Source organism: Lepidochelys kempii, chromosome 1 (genome assembly GCF_965140285.1).
Source record: "Lepidochelys kempii isolate rLepKem1 chromosome 1, rLepKem1.hap1, whole genome shotgun sequence".
Taxonomy (NCBI): Eukaryota; Metazoa; Chordata; order Testudines; family Cheloniidae; genus Lepidochelys; species Lepidochelys kempii.
Window position 1 is genome coordinate 268,737,105 of NC_136380.1, and position 22,901 is coordinate 268,760,005.

Here is a 22,901-nt window from a genome sequence, read left to right on the forward strand (position 1 = left end):
TGGGAGGATAATTCCCCTGAGGAGTACAGCAGGCCTGTCACAGGGAAATCAGCCAGGGCACAGAACTCCCTGCTTTTCCAGCTCGTGTTTGGACAGCAACTTGTAGCTCATCTCTACCTTCTCCTGGAGAGCAGCTGAAAGAGTGGGGAATAAAAACGTATTCTGTGTATTTCTCCCACTCAAGCCTCTAAAAGTAGGGGAAGAAGTGAAGAAGAGAGATTCTGGAAATGAACAGAGGAAGAGACTGACACTTTTACTGATCACTTAATTCACCTATTAATTCTTTTGTTTTAAAAAGGACAGAAAATGATTGAGATGAAGAAACAAATCTTCAAATAAGGCTGAGATGTATTCTATTCAAGGAATGTGAAAGAATGAGCGCACAGCACCTTTAAGCAGGGTGAGTGGGTATTTACCTGGCTGGCCGAATGAAGGGAACAGTGCTTTGAGGAGAGAAGAGGAAAACTGCTGCAAAAAGGGTCATCATGGTCGCTGATTCATCCCGTGGGAATGAAGGGTTTAAAAGGGGCAGCTCTGCGTCTGAAGCCTCCCCTTTACACAGAGCATACTGAGGGACATCACAGTTCACATTCTGAGGAATCTAAGCGGCCTTGCTCAAAGCAGCATTCTTAATAGCAATTTTGGTGCTTTTGGGATCAGTGAGCTAATGCCTGGGTTCTGTAGGTGCACTGGGGGGCTGGGAGAGGGAGAGCGGGATTTGGAGTTGTGTGGTATACACTGTCAGGGACAAGCAGGAATATTAAACTTGCAATGGTCAACTGATCAAGGAGGCTGGGGAGCATCTGTTATCTTACAGAAAAGCTGTAAGCTTGGTTCTGCCCAGCAGTGGTGCAGCTGAGTATGGGGGCATAGGCAATTCTGGCAATTGGGCATTGGCATTCAGAAACATATGATACATGTGTGCAACCTTGGGTGGTGAGTCAACATTAACATGTTGTGATTTCATTCCAGATGTTGGAAGACTGGCCCTGGAGGCGGTGGTGTGGCTCTGTGGGCACAGGATTGGGCGGGGGTGTTTAAGCACATAGGTGTATGTTCTAGTGGCCTGGGAACCAGGGGTCAGTGACAGGGCAAGCCTGCATTGGCCTGGAAGGAGAAGCATTTATTGGGCCAGCTGATGTCATGCTGTGCGCCATAGCAGTCACTGGCATGATGTGGCACACCTTGGAAAAACTATTTGGGAATGTGTAAAGGGGTTCAATTACTGCCCAGAACAAGAAGGGACTTGTTGTCGAACATGCATTAACAAAGGGTCTGGCAGGGAGCCATGGGGCGCCACCTGGTGGACAAGGCATGACAAATGCTAACGGGAGGCGGGGAATTCCTTGGTCATAAAAAGCTCACCAATTTGGACATCTTGGGGGGCACCAAATTATTGAGGGAGGATGGGGTTCCCCTGTAAAGCTTTGGAGCCCATTTTTTTTTGGCTGGGGCAGTGAGAGATGTCTGGGAACCCAGGTGGGCTTGGGATGGGGGGAGGCAGCCAAGCTAATTGCTGGCACCTCCTTGTGGCAGATGTCCAGTGCAGGTACTCCATAGGAAAGGTATACAGTGACTGGATGAATGGCTTGGAGAAGGACTTAAAAAGAGGGTTCGTTAAAAGGAACAAATGGGGGGCAGTTGGGAACTCTTATGATTGGTACAGCAGGGAGCCATTCCCTCTCCCTCCCCGCCCGCACACATTTTTATAGCCCACCTTAACCCTGTTACGAGGGGGGCGGATGGTAAGGTTCAGGCAATGGATTTGCTGGAGGAACCTGGATGGAAAAGGAGGGGGAGCTGGAAGAAGTCCCCCTGGTATTACAGAATAAACATGGGGTTACCTGCACTGTACACTTTTATCTGCCGGGAAGTACCAGACATCTAATAATACAGTTGCAGCCTGATTAAACTCATGTCAAATGTCTCCTGTCCTTCTTTCGGCATAGCTGGACAAATAATCCTTCCTTAACTGATCCAGTATAAGGAGCAGCTAAACATTTCAGTTATTATTATGAATTATGTATGTACTTGTATGGCTCTACTGTGCTAGGTCGTAGACAAATGAAAAAAGACAATGACCAAAGAGTCACATGTGACTAGTAATTAGTGACGCTAGTTCACTAATAGACTCTGAAAGACTAGACTTTTAAAATTTAGTGTTTTGATAGATTGGGTCAATTATATTTACTAAAATTTACTGCTGCAGGAACTTTAAATTCAGAATGGCCGTAAGTCATTAGATTCTCAAACTAGATTGCTCTGAAAAAAACCATACAGGCAGTCTGAACAGCTTGAGGTAGAATATAGCGTAGAGCCTCAGTGCAACCGATAGAGCTTTTAAGAAGTGTATTTGCTTGAATGCAGCAACCGTAGTTGTTAATGAGGAATGAGATATTGAAAGGAAGGGAAGACTTGGTGAAAACAATGCCCTATGTTACTGCCAACCTAAATGACACAACAGAAATCATATATTTGGTTGGTTATATTGCATCCCTCATTTTCCCTCTTAAAAAGAACCAAAGAACACACAAGCACTTATTTGGCAAAACCATTCTTGAATGCAAAACCATGAGAAACAGTAGAGAGAAGGTTAAAAAATACTTTGCTAAAACATCTACCTGGTCTTGTCAATTTGAGGAGGTTTGATTCCAGAGCTGCTAGGTTCTCAGCTGCTTTTTCAACTGCAGCTGCTTGTGACTTCTTTTTACTGTAAGGACTCTAAGAATATCAAGTTATAAATTATTAATACTTAGAATTTATGTAGCTGTAGACAGCAGGTCAATGGCAGAGCCAGGAATAAACCCCAAGTCTCTTAATTCCCTGTTTGGTGTCCTAATGTATGTTGTTTATGTTTTTAATGTAATTTTTTCCAGTGACAACTTCAGATATGAAATAAATTTTATGTAAATTGTGATTTACAGATATCGACTTTCTGTATATTGAATTATTTGGGTATAATGAAACTAAACCAAAAGAGAAAGTTAAAATGACTTAGGATCTTGCCAGAACTGTAATTTTTTAAAACATATTTAGGGGGAAATATACTTAAAAATACTTGTGGTTTCCTGTCCCTTGCAAACCCTGAAAAGTCCAGGATGCTGATAACACGGCAGCTTGCACTATCTAAGCGTGCTGCAGAAAAAAATTCTGTAACAAAATATTACTGACCTGATGAAAGGGAGCTCTCTCATGGGCCTCTAATTTTCCTCATCTGCAGGGGACACACATCCTGCACCAATTACTACTGTCCAAAGGCTAACATGTGAGTCATTTGCATGGGGAGATAACTTGTTTGTATTTGTTTGGCAACTTGGGTAAACAAGAGAGAATCTTCTGCCCATCTGTCAGTTCTGCTGGTGGTGGCAGGCTGCTTACAATGTGTCAGTTGCAGCATCGAGGTTGTTCCCTATAGTTTGTCAAGATGGGCTTTTGTCACTTCTGAGAAGTGTTTTTATAAGGCTGAGGGAGTGACCTTTGGAACCAACTGTGCCCGGTTTCTCTCACTAGCTAACAGATCCACTTCAGAGCTCAGTTAGAAAGTAGTTGCTTTGAGTTGTATATTTCTTTCCTAACTGAATGTCATTCAGACATCTCGGGAGTCACTTATTTCCTTTATTAAGGCACTGAAGCAGCTAATTGACATGTTCTGTGATTCTCACAGTGTCATGGCCAGAAGCTTGATTGACTTATTTCATTTGGGTGGGATAAGCTAACTGCTCCGCTCCCAGTAAGGGAGTGTAGTGGGGTGGTCACCCACTCCTGCCCGGAGGGGCTTAAAACAGCCCAGGAGAGGACTGTGGCTGGGGGCAAGTAGCTCCCAGGCTGACTGGGGAAGTAGGCACAGCTGGGGCCACACCCCAAACAGACCACAGCTGTCCCTTATAAAAGGGCTGTGAGCCAGCTGCTCAGACAGTCTTCTCTAGCTATGGAGAGAGTACTAGAGTAGATGTAGGGCTGGGGAAGGCCAGAGGAGCTGGGAGGCTCCAGGCTGGAAGCCTGGCAGATAGCCTAAAACAGAGTACTGGGGTTGGAACAGGGCAGCCCAAGGGTAGGCGGAGGCAGCAGGTCCAAACCCCCCCCCCCCCCCCCCCCCCGCCTGTGATGAGTGGCTTGTACCCTGCAGTCCGCCCCAGTGAATGGGGGCTAGGTGGTGACTGGCAATAGCCATCTACTGAGATGAGGTGGTGATGGGGGGGCTCCTGGGGGGGGGAGGAATAGCTCAGTGGTTTGAGCATTGGCCTACTAAACCCAGGGTTGTGAGTTCAATCCTTGAGGGGGCCATTTAGGGATCTAGGGCAAAAATTGGGGATTGGTCCTGCTTTGAGCAGGGGGTTGGATTAGATGACCTCCTGAGGTCCCTTCCAACTCTGATATTTGATGACCCAGAGACTGTGGGGGTACTGCCAAGGGGCAGGACCCAAGGGAAAGGGGCACTGGGGTCAAAGAGGGACATGGGGGGGCCAGCAACAGGCAAGACACCAGCTGACAGGCTAATTCCCTGGATGACCTGCAGGAGACTCTGCCAGGTGAATCTCATATAGCTACAGGGAGAAATCTAATTATTAGTCAGATTATATCTCCCACGAAATGCCTTCCACTCCTCACTTGGTGAGGGGAGGCAGAGTATTAGGGAGGTCTGTGTTTGCAGAGCATTGTGGAAGCTGTAGTCCTGCTAAGGAGCCCAGGGAGAAGAATGGACACCTAAGGCATTCACAAAGCACCCCAACAGCATATTTGAATAGAAATACTTCAGATTTTGGAGAAAATATTTTGGTTTTTGAACAAAAATCAAAAACTTTTAGGATTTTGGACATTTGATTTTTTTGACAAAACTTAAGCTTTCTTCAGAAAGCTGACACATTTTGTATGCTTTGTCGGGGGTGGGGGAACTGCTGGGAGAAAGCAGCCAGAAACTGTCAGCAATAGCAGAGGTAAAAAAAAAGCTGAATCAGGGACCCGGTGACTCTGATGTCATCCTTCTCCAAATCGTTTGTACAACATTCTTCCCCCTGTGCTGACTGGCTGTTTGCTCCTACTTCCTCCAACCTCTCCTTCAGGCTCTTCATTTTGGCTTGACTTCACCTGCTTTCCATAACACTCCTCCTTCCCCCTCCTTTTAATGTTCCATCTACTTTCCTTATCTCTCTTTTCAGTTGATTCCCTTCTCCTCTTTTCTTCTCTTCTCTCCTCCCCCCCCCCCCCAAATTAAACAGGCAGAAAAATAAGAGAAACAAAGTTGTGGAACTAACAAGACAGTTACCTGTATATTGTATCTATTCCCTCCAACCTTTTGCTATCTTCTCTATTTAGGTTGTAAGCTCTTCAGAGCTAGGACTGTTTGTACTGTGCCAAGCATAACAGGGTCCTGATCTTTGCTAGGAGCCCCAGGCTCTACTGCAATACTACTACTAACAGGATGTAGCTACAAATGAGGGAATATCCCTCAAATAAGAAGCACCAATTGCAGAGGTTAATTTGGGCTGACCTGACTGACTGTTTATGGTATCAACTGCTGTTATGCTCAGTAGGGGTTTTTTCAGTGGGCAATAATTATAAAAATCAAAAAGCCCTCTCTCCTTAGCTCTTAAATATCACAGTCCAAGGGTAGAGAGTTGTAATCCACAGATTTGAGTCAGCACTTTTCATACCATTAGTGACTGACCTGGAGATGCTCTGTCATAATTTGAGTACTCTGTGTTGACATGCTTATTTGGTGGGGGGAGGTTTATAGGACTATAATGACTTAATACAACATGAGGCCGTCAGGACGGGAAAGAATGGCTCCGGACAGGCCACCTTTCCACAAACAGTTGAGGGCTGTTAAAGGACAATGCCAGGACTATTAACTTGGAAGATTGGTTTGTATCAGGACAAAACAAGCCTTCAGACACAAGAGATCAAAAGACTTCTGGCAGATTTTAAAAGGAATGCTCTTTAACAGGGGGCAGCTGTGTGGGGGGAACCAGGCAGAGACAAAAGCACCCACTGGAGTGTCTGAAGATGCTAGGTTTCAGAGTAGCAGCCATGTTAGTTTGTATCGGCAAAAAGAACAGGAGTACTTGTGGTACCTTAGAGACTAACAAATTTATTAGAGCATAAGCTTTTGTGGGCTACAGCCCAATTCATCAGATGCATAGAATGGAACATATAGTAAGAAGATAGAGAGATGTCTGTCTATATCTTATATGCAGAGAAGGTGGAAGTTGCCGTACAAACTGTAAGAGGCTAATTAGTTAAGATGAGCTATTATCAGCAGGAGAAATACTGAAGCAAATACTCTCCAGCAACCACACAACAAAAACACTAACCCAGGAACCCATCCTTGCAACAAAGCCCAATGCCAACTCTGTCCACATATGTATTCAAGTGACATCATCATAGGACCTAATCACATTAGCCACGCCATCAAGGGCTTGTTCACCTGCACATCTACCAATGTGATATATGCCATCATGTGCCAGCAATGCCCCTCTGCCATGTACATTGGCCAAACTGGACAGTCTCTATGCAGAAGAATAAATGGACACAAATCTGACATCAGGAATCATAACAGTCAAAAACCGGTAAGAGAACACTTCAACCTCTCTGGCCACTAAGTAAAAGATTTAAGGGTGGCAATTTTGCAACAGAAAAACTTCAAAAACAGACTCCAGCGAAAAACTTCTGAGCTTGAATTAATATACAAACTACATACCATTAACTTGGGTTTGAATAGAGACGGAGTGGCTGGGTCATTACACACTGAATCTCTTTCCCCATGTTAAGTATCCTCACACCACCTTGTCAACTGTCTAAATGGGCCATCTTGATTATCACTAAAGTGTTTTTTTTAATCCTGCTGATAATAGCTCATCTTAATTAATTAGCCTCTTACAGTTTGTATGGCAACTTCCACCTTCTCTGTATATAAGATATACATAGAGATATATCTATATCTCCTTACTATATGTCCATTCTATGCATCCGATGAAGTGGGCTGTAGCCCATGAAAGCTTATGCTCCAATAAATTTGTTAGTCTCTAAGGTACCTCAAGTATTCCTGTTCTTTTTGAAGATGCTAGACCTTCCTACACTACTATCAGAGGTAGTAAGCCTGCAGGTAAGAAAGAAGTCTGTAGACTGTTTTAAAATCTTTTTTTCTAAATCCTTTGTTCCTCCTGATAAAGAGTACTTTAGATTAAAAAAATCTGTCTGGTCACTGTACATCCCTGCTCTCAGACTCCTGAAGGGAAGCAAAACAAGTACCTGAACTCGGTCAGTCCCATAGGGTAAGCACAATTGATACACCAGTTACTGTCACCAAGGGCCCAGTGGGAAAGTGGAATTGCAGAATTCCCCACCCTGGAACAGACGAAGGCGCAAGGCCCAACACTTGAGGAGGTGCTCTCAGAGAGACCAAAAATGAGACATAGGTGCAGCTAGCCATGTAACTTTGACACCATCTTTTTCCTTCCTGAGAAGGACTTTAAATCATCACCTTCAAGAGTGAGAGACAAAGGGAGGAACAATGGTATAACATTTTATGTCTCTTTGAGGAAAGCTGATAGGAGCCCACACCTCCAGAGGACCATCAACATGACTGATGATTGCAAGGTTCACTCGAGCCTGTGAAGTACTCTGACTGCATGATAACCTCAAGGGAGGGCATATCCAGAGCCAATCCCTGTGTTGTTCTCTTGCAGCCCCAGGCAGAAATGCACTCAAGTCTGAGAGGGATGAAGTGGTTTGTGGAGAAGGAAGGTGCCATCAACAGCACCTCTGAAGATGTGCAGCAGCAGCAATGAGAAAGCTAAGTTTTTCTCCAGTTCAGTAAACTTGGGATACTATTTTTTCAGCGTTTCTTTAGCTCAGCAGTTTCACCAGTTAATTATTTCTTCATCAATAGTGTTTCTGAAGACAAGGTATGAAGTGCAGTATTCAACTATGAAAATTGTTTGATTAAAATTAATTTCAACTTTCCATGGATGTAAGTGATCTTCTATGTGATCTCTGATATATTAAAGAATGTATGTCTTTAAATTTCTTACACTCTCCTATCAGCAATGTTTTGATGAGGTGCTAGTATGCAACATCCTACTTATAGAAAAGAAAGGGAAAATGAAAAAAAGATTACCTCATCTTCTGTTTCTGTGTCAATTTGCATTTCTTCAATACTACTGAATTTAGACTGTCCGTGGGATGTTTGTGAGGAATCCAACAATTTTTTCCCATAGTTAATAATAATTAATGCTAGTTCATATTCTTTCCATGAACGCAGTACCTGTTAAACATGTATTAATTAATTTTTTTCTTTTCACATAATAGGTAACATTTACATTTTTCCTTCGTTGTTTAACTGGGAAATATATGACTATTAGAGATATTAGCCAATGACTAAAACTCCACATTTAATAATGTACAGTGCAATAACATCAGTTTATTGATGAGGAATTGTAAACTTGAAGAATTTAGATTAGAATTTTCAAATCTTCCTGTCCAAGTGTCTAAATCTGTAGTTATGAATCTCAGTTTATACACCCTCTTTTGCATGTAGATTTTTTTTTCAAAGCTGTAGTAGGCACATTGCTGCTTTGAAAATCTGATTTGATATGTACACACTAACCCTTTTGTTCCATTACCAGGTGTTGTCTCTGGGGAATGCAGAGAATCTCTTCTTCACAAGTACCTAACAACTTCGGTATGCCCTGAATTGGTCTAACTTTTCAGCCACCTCCTCTGGCTAGGTGCTTTCCCGCCTACTTTAAAAATACTCTATTGTGCTCTTGACCAGGCCCATAATTCAAAATACTAGGTGCATCACACATCCACCCCAAATGTTCCACAGCCTTATAGGCACTTTGAATCAAATGTTGACAAATCATTGTATGCCTATGTTCCACTTCAAGATTTAATTAGGCTCCTCTGTCCCTACTAAGGCATATAAAATGCATTAAAAATTCCAGCCTTAGTTCCAGGTTCTATTTACTAAACCAACACTTTCAAACTAGGGTAACGAGTTTAGGAGCCTAACTTTAATGTAGGAATCTAAATAAAGTAAGTGGCCTAATATTCAAATGTACTGAGAAGCTGCAGCTCCACTGAAGTAAATAAAGAACTTCAGGGGCATAGCAACTCTAAAAATCAGGCCACTGATTTATGTTCCTGAATATGGACATAGGTGAATGACCAGAGGCTCTTACATTTGTAAATTTTGGGCTATTCTTTATTAGAAAATAAGGCGAGTTAGGCTTGATGTCAGAAATGACTTATTCACCCAGGGGGATAGTTGTATGTAAAACTGTTTACCTTCCATCATAGTGGTACCAGAAGGTAGACTAGTGGTAATTTCCACACTAAGATTTCTTACTAGTAAGGCACTAAAAGTCATCTGTTAGACCAGATAGGGATATTTCACACTATAAAAATAAGCACTCCATTTTATGACCTATTATACCACAACTAAGATTTTTCATTTCTAACATACAGTCCAATAAAGAATAAAATGTAAAGTTGGTGAAATCTAGGTATCACAAAGTACAAATGAAAATGAGGTCACTGATTTCATCCAGTAAGTAACAAATAAATCTATGCCCTGAACAAACTACTTTCTAAAGTTTCTGATTTTTAAAACTTCAACAATAACAGTATTACTAAAATGTGCTGATTCAAAATATGCCTGTAAATAGTTTTTATACCACTATTTCTCACTTTAGGCTTTTATTCAAGCGTGCCAAACTTTTCTTAAGGTCAGATCAGTAAGATGAAGGTTTGTCTAATTTTTTCATGTTATCTACTGAGCCTTAAGTCTATAGTCCTAAACACACTAAAGAAAATACCTGTGCTGCATAAAAGGAGGAGCAAGCTATCATATGCTGAATACTTTCATAACAACCAGTCTGTTTCCTCTGTAAGGTAGAACTTGGGACTTCTTGCAGGACTGTTAGACACTTGATGAGGATCTGAAAGTACAAGGATTACAATATGAAGCACTAAATCTGAAGAGATTTTCCAGGGTCAGTGCCCAGCAATGTATCATCTTGTTCTACTTGACTGTAATCCTTAAAAATAGTTTACTGAATACACAGGGTAAGATCCTAGCCCCATTGAAATCAGTAGTAAATGTGACCAAACTTTCACTCACTCTGCCTACGGTAATAGATATAAAAGTGATAGGTATTTTTGCTGTTTTAATTAGTCAGAAATAAAATAATTTATGATTATAGTATGAGATAACATACTCAGATGGCTCTGTTGCAAATTGTTTTGAGCTGGTCAGAAATTTAAATGAAAAGCAAATTCACAATTTTTTGTTTTGCAGTCAGTTCTAAACATAAGAGATGGATTTCTCCCCCACCACACACCTTGTTTAACAGATATGAAAAGTGCATATTACCAAATTACTGTCCATTAGAATAAGGATCTGAACACGGAAGCTATGTTTCAATAGAGTGGTTGTGCATTTTGTATGATATCACAGCCAATAACTACCCAACTGAGAGATTATCATTAGACAGATACAGTATGTGAACAGAATCCCTCTGCCTTTTCCCAGTTGCTCTCATCCCATCTCTAGTTTTAACACAGTAATTATTGCTAGCTGTTTTAAGTTATTTAGCTCAGTCTAACTATAAACTGGAATCTATTTTTGTTTTTATTTCTTGATCATGAGTTAGTCTTTGGATGCTGCCAACAATATGTTTAACTGAATCCTTGATGAAACTAAATAGTATTTATGCCAAACACAGAAATGGAGGGAAGGGGGCTCAAGTAGTCCTTCAGTTTTCATTTGGAAGATGCTTGCTTTTGGAAAGGAGCTTTGTTTTTAAAAGAAAACATCTCTCCATTGAAAACAGAAAGTGAATTATCAAGACACCTGTTAGGGGGCTTATTCCTTCACCCACTTTGTTCATGGGAGAAGGACCAGGAAAGTGAGAGCAACAATACCCGAAGTCCAAAGGTGCAAACAATTTGATGTTTATTGGGGTGAACTTCCAGCAAGAATGATTCCAGTTTCCTTCCTTAGTGTCCCCCTTCCCAACTCTGACACCACACAGCCTTACACCTGTGTCCCTGTTCCCATTCCTGCCCTTAGCCAAACATGATTCCAATTTCCCCACCCCCATTCCCTGTTCCCATTTCCCCCACACACACACGCACCCACTTCCTGATTGCAGACTATATAGTAAAACTTGAGTTCTGCTTAGCTATACCTTAACCAATCATTTTCCTGAAATTTAACTAACCAATCTTAACATATTGTAACATGATTATGCAACCAATTATATCCCACCACCTTAATTAGTTTACACCCAGCAAAATTAATTATACAGCAGACATGAACAATCACAAAACCAGACAGATTATACAGACAAATAATAGGTGCTATTGGTGCTATTAGTCGAGACACTACTGCTTGTAAATGGAATATAGTTAGAGGTTATGGCCCAGATTCTGCCATGGTTTAAATCCACCACAGTACCCCATGAATTCAAGGGAATTACTCTGAATTTACACTAGCATATCTGAGAAAAGAATCTAGATTCATGGATTTTAAGCTATACAGTACCGGACATGCATAGAATAAATACTTTGTTTGTTGTGAAGTTATCAAAAGCATTAAAAATTTTGCTCTCAATAAGCTCCTAAGAACACAGAGCCTACAAGTTTGGTTCACCTTCTGTCTACTTCATTATATATTAAATTTTAAATTCAGAAGATTTGTATGCAAGCTGCCTCTCTTTTAAATGATCTTACCTGAACTACTGGCACTGAAGCAATCTTGTGATAGATAATCGGAGCAAGGAGACCATAACATTGAACAACAGATTGCAGGGCATAATTTGCATCATTTAACCAATTACTGAGTTCAATCGCCACTACCATTCTCTCACATTCAGCTAGTCTAGCAACCTGTAAATGAACAAACATTTTTATTCAGATGTAAATTCTGTTTAAATTACTTATCTCAGAGGGTAGAAGAATAAAGATATTTTGTATCTTAAGCAGCAGTATAATTGCTAGGATGTAGGATGTGTGAATTTGGAATAAGCTTTGCAGTGATCCCTGCTAGAAATATATAAGAGAAAGCAGTATTGTCAATGACTCCAAAGGAAGACTGTGATTGTGAACTAATTGTGACGTTTGACTATAAGCTTTCAAAGCCTTTGACTCAATCTCAGTTCCTTTTTCACTGAGCAAGGAAAGAGGCTGTGGCACAAAAAAATTTTTTTAGCAAAGTAGAAATTTCACATGCTAACCTCTCTCATTTAATTGATGGGAAGGTATCAACTCCCTTCTTAACCTGACATTTTTGGTCCCAATTCTGCAGCTCTTGCTCATGTGTGCAGGCCCAGTGAAGTCATTGATATGCCTCACATGAGTAGGGGCTACAGCATTGGATCCTTAGACAAAAGAAGTGCAATGGGACCTGGAATAGAAATGGAGTGAAAGTTGAGTTGATATAACTTTGCATTCTTATCTTCAAGAAATACGATATCACTCTTTTTGGGAGTCAGAGAGGCAAGAAAGAACTCAGGCTAGTATGTCAAAAATATCCTATTACAAGTTTAACAGTAAAAAAAAACAAACAAACAGGTCAAGTCACAAAAACATTTATAAAGAAAAAATTCTAGCAACATTGAAGTAGCACAACATTAACAATGATTTTTTCCTCTTTTTTTAGGACTTGATCCAGACCCCACTGCAGCCAATGGAAGTCCTTCCATTGGTTTCAGTGTGCTTTTCCCCTTAATCAGGGAATAATTGATCTGGAAACAGCCCTTTTACCAAAGATACAAAAATGTCAGCATGTGTTAACAGACCTTAAAAACACACAAAGAAAAGGAATACTTGTGGCACCTTAGAGACTAACAAATTTATTTAGTCTCTCAGGTGCCACAAGTACTCCTTTTCTTTTTGCGAATACAGACTAACACAGCTGCTACTCTGAAACCTTAAAAACACAGAAGATTGTATCTTGATGGATACCATGCTAATGAAGAATGTGAGACACTGCAGTTACAGTTAATACATTGTAAAATATACCAGTGAATTTTGAGATGCAACTGGTCAAATCAAAAAGATAAACTCAACCCCAGCATTAGTTTTAAGCCAAACATACTTGTCCATTGTACAGTATCTCTTTCGAACAAATGGAATCACAGAAGAGTGCTCCTTCCTTAACATTAATCTCATTAATAATAAAAATGCTCCTAAGAAAGAGGTTCAAGAGGATTGGAGAAGTCTGAGATACAGCATCAAGACATAATCTACAAAATACAAAAAAGGAAAAATAATCTTAAAAGTACATATTACAATATAGACATTCCACATATAAACTGCATAATTTGTGAAAATACAAATTCCAATTGTAACATAAATCAAAAGGATTAATACAGCTGCTGCTGCTGCTGATGCAAATGAGATTAATTTCACTTAACTCTGCCCAGTGATGTCAGCATTGGACTAGAGGAGAAAATTCTCCTGCTTTGGCCTACGCAGGGCAGCTAGTACCCCAGGGTGGCTTTTTTCATTGTTCTTCCTTTTAACATAGTCATGCTATTGTATCATCATCTTTTGACAATTTGGAAGTTACTTCAAGGATATAACAGGCTATTTACTTTTTAATCAGTTTCTTCCTCTATGGCTGTCTTTTATTATTATTCTTTTGTGTTGTGGTAGCACCTAAAACAGGGGTTGGCAAACTTTTTGGTCCGAGGGCTATGTCTGGGTATGGAATTGTATGGCAGGCCATGAATACTCACAAAACTGGGGTTGGGTGTAGGAAGGGGTGAGGGCTCTGTGGTGGAGCCAGAAAAGAGGAGTTCAGGGTGCGGGAAGAGGCTCTGGGCTGGGGAAGAGGGTTGGAGTGAGGGCTCGGGCTGAGGTAGGGCTGGGGATTTGGGGTGTAAGAGGGTGCTCCAGACTGGAGAGCAGGAGTGGGGCAAGCCAGCTGGATTAAAACGGCTGGCGGGCTGGATGTGGCCCATGGGCCTTAGTCTGCCCACCCCTGGCCTAAAAGCTCTATTCAGGGATCAGGGCCCCCACTGTGACAGCCATTGTACATACATGCACACTGAAAGCACTATTCGTATACCAAAGAGTTAATTAAGTATTCATAATATTTTCCTTTTTCTGGTTGATGTTTTGGGGCAAAATTCTCAGTGCAGTATTTTTGTGCTTTTTCCAGAGGATTTCTTCTTTTTTAAATCCTTAGCCTGATAGCTTCTAACCTGCATTTTTATGCTATAAAGAGTAAATTATTTGCTTCCCTTCACTGATTATGTCTCCTATAACAGTGGTTGTCAACCAGAGGTACCCCTAAGGGGATGCACGAGTCTTCCAGGGGGTACATAAACTCATCTGGATAGTTGCCAAGTTTTACAACTGGCTACCTAAAAAGCCCTAGCAAAGTCAACACAAACTAAAATTTCACACAGACAATGACTTGTTTATGCTGCTCTATATCATATACAGTACAATATTTATAGTCCAATCGATTTATTTTATAATTATATGGTAAAGATGAAAACGTAAGCACTTTTTCAGTAACAGTGTGCTGTAACACTTCTGTATTTTTATGTCTGATTTTGCAAGCAAGCAGTTTTTATGTAAGGTGAAACTTGGGGGTATGCAAGACAAATCAGACTCCTGAAAGGGGTACAGTAGTCTGGAAAGGTTTAGAACTATTGTCCTATAAGAAAGCTGAAAATAAAGGAACGAAGGGTCTGTAGACTTGTTCACATAGCTGACTTTACCAGACATCAACAGAGATTAATGGTGCAAGGCTTGAGTGTTTTTCTCTCCTTTAAACCCCTTCTGCAGTCTTCACTAGCCATTACTGCTTTTAGCCCTGGTCTACACTAGGACTTTAGGTCGAATTTAGCAACGTTAAATCGATTTAAACCTGCACCCGTCCACACAGTGAAGCCCTTTATTTCGACTTAAAGGGCTCTTAAAATCGATTTCCTTACTCCACCCCTGACAAGTGGATTAGCGCTTAAATCGACGTTCCCAGCTCGAATTTGGGGTACTGTGGACACAATTCGATGGTATTGGCCTCCGGGAGCTATCCCAGAGTGCTCCATTCTGACTGCTCTGGACAGCACTCTCAACTCAGATGCACTGGCCAGGTAGACAGGAAAAGAACCGCAAACTTTTGAATCTCATTTCCTGTTTGGCCAGCGTGGCAAGCTGCAGGTGACCATGCAGAGCTCATCAGCACAGGTGACCATGATGGAGTCCCAGAATCGCAAAAGAGCTCCAGCATGGACCGAACGGGAGGTACGGGATCTGATCGCTGTTTGGGGAGAGGAATCCGTGCTATCAGAACTCCGTTCCAGTTTTCGAAATGCCAAAACCTTTGTGAAAATCTCCCAGGGCATGAAGGACAGAGGCCATAACAGGGACCCGAAGCAGTGCCGCGTGAAACTGAAGGAGCTGAGGCAAGCCTACCAGAAAACCAGAGAGGCGAACAGCCGCTCTGGGTCAGAGCCCCAAACATGCCGCTTCTATGATGAGCTGCATGCCATTTTAGGGGGTTCAGCCACCACTACCCCAGCCGTGTTGTTCGACTCCTTCAATGGAGATGGAGGCAATACGGAAGGAGGTTTTGGGGACGAAGAAGATGATGAGGAGGAGGAGGTTGTAGATAGCTCACAGCAAGCAAGCGGAGAAACCGGTTTTCCCGACAGCCAGGAACTGTTTCTCACCCTAGACCTGGAGCCAGTACCCCCCGAACCCACCCAAGGCTGCCTCCTGGACCCAGCAGGCAGAGAAGGGACCTCTGGTGAGTGTACCTTTTAAAATGCTATACATGGTTTAAAAGCAAGCATGTGAAAGGATTACTTTGCCCTGGCATTTGCGGTTCTCCTAGATGTAGTCCTAAAGCCTTTGCAAAAGGTTTCTGGGGAGGGCAGCCTTATTTCGTCCTTCATGGTAGGACACTTTACCACTCCAGGCCAGTAACACGTACTCGGGAATCACTGTAGAACAAAGCATTGCAGTGTATGTTTGCTGGCATTCAACCAAAATCCGTTCTTTATCTCTCTGTGTTATCCTCAGGAGAGTGAGATATAATTCATGGTCACCTGGTTGAAATAGGGTGCTTTTCTTCAGGGACACTCAGAGGAGCCCATTCCTGCTGTGCTGTTTGCCTGTGGCTGAACAGAAATGTTCGCCGCTGTTAGCCACAGGGAGGGGGGAAGGTTGAGGTGGTAGTCACGCGGTGGGAGGAGGCAAAATGCGACCTTGTAACGAAAGCACATGTGCTATGTATGTAATGTTAACAGCAAGGTTTACCCTGAAAGAGTGTAGCGACTGTTTTATAAAATGTGTCTTTTTAAATACCACTGTCCCTTTTTTTTTCTCCACCAGCTGCATGTGTTTCAATGATCACAGGATCTTCTCCTTCCCAGAGGCTAGTGAAGCTTAGAAAGAAAAAAAACGCACTCGCGATGAAATGTTCTCCGAGCTCATGCTGTCCTCCCACACTGACAGAGCACAGACGAATGCGTGGAGGCAAATAATGTCAGAGTGCAGGAAAGCACAAAATGACCGGGAGGAGAGGTGGAGGGCTGAAGAGAGTAAGTGGCGGGCTGAAGAGAGTAAGTGGCGGGCTGAAGAGAGGGCTGAAGCTCAAATGTGGCGGCAGCTTGATGAGAGGAGGCAGGATTCAATGCTGAGGCTGCTGCAGGACCAAACCAGAATGCTCCAGTGTATGGCTGAGCTGCAGCAAAGGCAGCTGGAGCACAGACTGCCACTGCTGCCCCTCTGTAACCAACCGCCTTCCTCCCCAAGTTCCATAGCCTCCCCACCCAGACGCCCAAGAACGCGGTGGGGGGGCCTCCGGCCAACCAGCCACTCCACCACAGAGGATTGCCCAAAAAAAAGAAGGCTGTCATTCAATAAATTTTAAAGTTGTAAACTTTTAAAGTGCTGTGCTTAAAGTGCTGTGTGGCATTTTCCTTCCCTCCTCCACCACCCATCCTGGGATACCTTGGTAGTCATCTCCCTATTTGTGTGATGAATGAATAACGAATGCATGACTGTGAAGCAGCAATGACTTTATTGCCTCTGCAAGCGGTGATTAAAGGGAGGAGGGGAGGGTGGTTAGCTTACAGGGAAGTAGAGTGAACCAAGGGGCGGGGGGTTTCATCAAGGAGAAACAAACAGAACTTTCACAGCGTAGCCTGGCCAGTCATGAAACTGGTTTTCAAAGCTTCTCTGATGCGTACCGCGCCCTCCTGTGCTCTTCTAACCGCCCTGGTGTCTGGCTGCGCGTAACCAGCAGCTAGGCGATTTGCCTCAGCCTCCCACCCTGCCATAAACGTCTCCCCCTTACTCTCACAGATATTGTGGAGCACACAGCAAGCAGTAATAACAGTGGGAATATTGGTTTTGCTGAGGTCTAAGCGAGTCAGTAAACTGCGCCAGCGCGCCTTTAAACGTCCAAATGCACATTCTACCACCATTCTGCACTTGCTCAGCCTGTAGTTGAACAGCTCCTGACTACTGTCCAGGCTGCCTGTGTACGGCTTCATGAGCCATGGCATTAAGGGGTAGGCTGGGTCCCCAAGGATACATATAGGCATTTCAACATCCCCAACAGTTATTTTCTGGTCTGGGAATAAAGTCCCTTCCTGCAGCTTTTGAAACAGACCAGAGTTCCTGAAGATGCGAGCGTCATGCACCTTTCCCGGCCATCCCACGTTGATGTTGGTGAAACGTCCCTTGTGATCCACCAGAGCTTGCAGCACTATCGAAAAGTACTCCTTGCGGTTTATGTACTCGGCGGCTTGGTGCTCCGGTGCCAAGATAGGGATATGGGTTCCGTCTATAGCCCCACCACAGTTAGGGAATCCCATTGCAGCAAAGCCATCCACTATGACCTGCACATTTCCCAGGGTCACTACCCTTGATATCAGCAGATCTTTGATTGCGTGAGCTACTTGCATAACAGCAGCCCCCACAGTAGATTTGCCCACTCCAAATTGATTCCCAACTGACCGGTAGCTGTCTGGCGTTGCAAGCTTCCACAGGGCTATCGCCACTCGCTTCTCAACTGTGAGGGCTGCTCTCATCCTGGTATTCATGCGCTTCAGGGCAGGGGAAAGCAAGTCACAAAGTTCCATGAAAGTGCCCTTACGCATGCGAAAGTTTCGCAGCCACTGGGAATCGTCCCAGACCTGCAACACTATGCGGTCCCACCAGTCTGTGCTTGTTTCCCGAGCCCAGAATCGGCGTTCCACAGCATGAACCTGCCCCATTAGCACCATGATGCATGCATTGGCAGGGCCCATGCTTTCAGAGAAATCTGTGTCCATGTCCTGATCACTCACGGGACCGCGCTGACGTCGCCTCCTCGCCCGGTATCGCGTTGCCATGTTCTGGTGCTTCATATACTGCTGGATAATGCGTGTGGTGGTTGATGTGCTCCTAATTGCCAAAATGAGCTCAGCGGCCTCCATGCTTGCCTTGGTATGGCGTCCGCACAGAAAAAAGGCGCGGAACGATTGTCTGCCGTTGCTCTGACGGAGGGAGGGGCGACTGACGACACGGCTTACAGGGTTGGCTTCAGGGAGCTAAAATCAACAAAGGGTGTGCCTGTACATCAAGGAGTATTTCAGGCAGGACTGCACGGAGGGTTCCAATAAGAAATGGTGCACCAAAGTTATTGTTGTTATTGGAACAAGGAGGTTAGCCTGGCCTCTGATTGATACATGGATAGATTAACCTCGCTGCGCCTTCTCTGTGACTGACTGCAGTGTGATCTAGACAGGGGAGGAGGAAAATGAGTACAAAACAAATCTGGTCTATTTCTTGTTCTGACCCACTCCATCTATCCTTTACATCTTTGGCTGGCAGCAGACGGTGCAGAAGGACTGCATGCCATCCACATCTCATGGCTGCTTGGCAGAAGATGGTACAGTATGACTGCTAGCCATCTTCATCTCTTGCCTGCCTGGCATAAGATGGTACAATACGACTGCTAGCAATCCTCATCTCTTGCCTGCCTGGCAGAAGATGGTACAGTACGACTGCTAGCAGTCCGTATCGCCTGCCCGCTCACCATAAGACGGTTCAATAGGACTGCAGGACTAAAGAGAATGACCTGGTCAAGTCACTCCAAATTTAGTCCCTGCGCCCATGTCTGCCCAGGCGCTCCCAGCCGACGTGGCCAGGAGCACCTCGGACACGACGAGGACGACTACCAATCGTATTGCACCGTCTGCTGCCAGAAGGCAATGGGTTGCTGCTACTGTGCAGCAAAGCCGTACCGCGTCTGCCAGCACCCAGGAGACATAGGGTGACGGTTACCTGAGCTGGCTCCATGCTTGCCGTGGTATGGTGTGTGCACAGGTAACTCATGAAAAAAGGCGCGAAACGATTGTCTGCCCTTGCTTTCACGGAGGGAGGGAGGGAACGGGGGCCTGACGACACGTACCCAGAACCACCCGCGACAATGTTTTAGCCCCATCAGAGTGCTCCATTGTGAGTGCTCTGGACAGCACTCTCAGATGCCCGATTGTTTGCCATTGCTCTGACGCTGGGAGGGGCGCTTACAGGGTTGGCTTCAGGGAGCTAAAATCAACAAAGGGGGTGGCTTTACATCAAGGAGTGTTTCAGGCAGGACTTCACGGAGGGTTCCAATAAGAAATGGTGCACCTAAGTTATCGTTGTTATTGGAACAAGGAGGTTAGCCTGGCCTCTGATTGATACATGGATAGATTTACCTCGCTTCACCTTCTCTGTAAGTGACTGCAGTGTGATCTAGAAGAATGAGTCCCCTAGACAGGGGAGGGGGGGAAGCAAATCTGGTCTATTTCTTGTTTTGATCCACTCCATCTATCTTTTACATCTTTGGCTGGCAGCAGACGGTGCAGAAGGACTGCATGCCATCCACATCTCATGGTTGCTCGGCAGAAGATGGTACAGTACGACTGCTAGCAGTCCGTATCGCCTGCCCGCTCACCATAAGACGGTTCAATAGGACTGACTGCAGGACTAAAGAGAATGACCTGCTCAAGTCACTCCAAATTTAGTCCCTGCGCCCATGTCTGCCCAGGCGCTCCTGATCGACCTCACAGAGGCGACCAGGAGCACCTCAGACATGACGATGACGGCTACCAGTCGTACTGTACCGTCTGCTGCCACAAGGCAAGGGGTTGCTGCTACTGTGTAGCAATGCCGTACCGCGTCTGCCAGCATCCAGGAGACATAGGGTGACGGTTACCTGAGCGGGCTCCATGCTTGCCGTGGTATGGCGTCTGCACAGGTAACTCAGGAAAAAAGGCGCGAAATGATTGTCTGCCCTTGCTTTCACGGGGGAAGGGAGGGTGGGAACAGGGGCCTGACGATATGTACCCAGAACCACCCGCGACAATGTTTTAGCCCCATCAGGCATTGGGATATCAACCCAGAATTCCAATGGGCAGCGGAGACTGCGGGAACTGTGGGATAGCTACCCACAGTGCAACGCTCCGGAAGTCGACGCTTGCCTCGGTACTGTGGAAGCGCTCCGCCGAGTTAATGCACTTAATGCACTTAGAGCATTTTCTGTGGGGACACACACACTCGAATATATAAAACCGATTTCAAAAAAAACGACTTCTATAAATTCGACCTAATTTCGTAGTGTAGACATACCCTTAATGTAGTCAAATTAGCCAATCAGAGATCTATGGCTAAGCAAATTGAAACAGGCTGACTAAGATTTAAGGGACTGACCCTATACTCATTTAAGTCAATGAGTGAATTTCTATTAATTTAAATGGGAGTTGGATCTGGAACTGAGGGAGAAGCAAATCTCTAGAAAGCATTTGAGCAGGTATTCAAAACCTACACTTTAAAACTGATTCATATAACTCAAAGTTGGATATAGTTTCATCAAAGTTAAATTTGTAACAAAAAAACATTACGTGTTTAGGAAAAAATAAGAAAGATTTGGAAAAAAGATAATGAAAAACCAGTGCAAAATGGGAGTACTATGGGCCTGTTCAGGTCCCAAAATTTCTAACAAGGATTTAAATTAAATAATGCTTTGTACTTCACAAAAATAAGCTTACAAAAGACTTTATAATGTGTATTTATATGAGACTATTAGATACTCTGGAATCTTTGGAAAGGAAGGAGTCTTGCCAAGTCTGACCCCCCAATTATTTTTTCAAATAATATTTTGTATACTTTCCTAATTTCCCTAATTTATAGCATTGTCTCCTTTATAGGAATCAACTACAATGACTCTGGTCTTGCTGTGGAATGGGAATGTATTATGATTACAATATGAAGAAGACAATTATTTTTTCAAATAATATTTTGTATACTTTCCTAATTTCCCTAATTTATAGCATTGTCTCCTTTATAGGAATCAACTACAATGACTCTGGTCTTGCTGTGGAATGGGAATGTATTATGATTACAATATGAAGAAGTAAGAGCAATATATGTTTTTAGAAAAAGAGTTATTTTCTGTGCTCTGAATTCTTTACATTAGGCTTTTAATGTCCTGGGTTGTTTCTGGCAAAACTGAAGCTTATGAATATTTTATTTATATTTTATTTCAATAGTGATGCCAAAGTTTTCTAATTTACACAATAATCCCTAAAAGAAGATGAGGATGTATACTAGATGTTTTGGATAAATGTTTGTTAATCTATCAGCAGTCGACATACATTTAATTGTATATTGATTTTTTTTTGTATATTACTTTATACATCAAAACGCAATGTGTCTTTTCCTCTTATCTTTTCATTACAGGTTTGCTTGCTTTTGTGACTGTACCTATGGCGTTTTAATGGACAGTTGAATTAAAACTTTTGTAATTATGAAAACCTTATAATACTTATTTCCATGTTTTCCTTTATCACAGTTATATAGTTGGAATTTTATTTAGTTATAGGTAGCATAATTTTTAAAGGATTATTCCTAAAATATTTTAGTATATTAAAAATATACTGGCAGATTTTTTAATTAAAAACAATTTGCAAATATCCACAGATTTTGAGTGCCCCACTTGACACCAGAGACCTGGCTTTCAGCATTTCTTGAGCCCCTGTTGCTCCCATTCATTTCAATTGGAATTGTAGGTGCTCATTCCTAAGCCTACAATTTTGTCATAGAGGTCACAGAAGTCACCGACTCCGAATTTCCAAAGACCTCCATGACTTCAGCCCTGACAGCTGGGAGCTGCAGGGTCCTGCTGCCTCCTGCAGCAGCAGGGAGCTGTGAGGTAATCCCGCCACGTGAGGCAGCAGACCCCCAAACTCCAAGCCTCTGTGGACAGTGGGGGTACCCCACAGCTCCCCAGCCACCGTAGGCAGGGGGATCCCCGCAGCTCCCCACTGTGGCGGCAGCAGGGGGATCCCCAAAGCTTCCTGCCACGATGGTGGGGTAGAGGGACCCCCGCAGCTCCCTGCTGCGCAGTGAGGGTGGGGGACCTCCATAGCCCCGGGCCACCGTGAGGAGCAGGGGTGCCCCCACAGCTCTCCACAATGGCGGCAGCAGGAGGATCCCAGCAGCTCCCCACTGCCAGGGAGAGGGCAGGTGGACCTTGCAGCTCTGAGCCCCCACAGATGGTGGAGGCCCCCGATCTCCCAGCCACCCCTGCAGCTGCCCAGCTCCTTCCCATTTTATCATGGATATTTTTAGCAAAAAAGTCAGGGGGCTTCCATGAATTTTTCTTTATTGCCCGTGACCTGTCTGTGACTTTTACGAAAAATATCCATGACAAAATTTTAGCCTTACTCATACCATCTGGAAGTCTAGATCCAGGCGCCTTGTGCTTGGCATCAGAAAATGAGGCTAACAAAATTAATGAACAATTCCTAAAAATTTAACCTGTCTAGACTGAGAAAACACTGTTACAAAGGAAAAATATGCAAATACTAGAGATACCATTTATAATGAAAACTCTGTGCTAA

The 22,901-nt window shown here is 43.5% G+C and overlaps 1 protein-coding gene across 1 annotated transcript in view; it reads right to left on the reverse strand.

Moving 5' to 3' along the window:
* The window catches only part of CFAP54 (cilia and flagella associated protein 54), a 207,591-nt gene that overhangs the window by 116,498 nt on the left and 68,192 nt on the right, over positions 1-22,901 (reverse strand). Inside the window, exons 25-29 of the mRNA XM_073327473.1 lie at positions 13,103-13,250; positions 11,737-11,892; positions 9,819-9,941; positions 8,117-8,263; positions 2,622-2,721 (exon numbers count right to left, since the gene is read on the reverse strand). Of these exons, the coding sequence (XP_073183574.1) occupies positions 2,622-2,721; positions 8,117-8,263; positions 9,819-9,941; positions 11,737-11,892; positions 13,103-13,250 (674 nt within the window). The remainder of the gene's footprint in view (positions 1-2,621; positions 2,722-8,116; positions 8,264-9,818; positions 9,942-11,736; positions 11,893-13,102; positions 13,251-22,901) is intronic.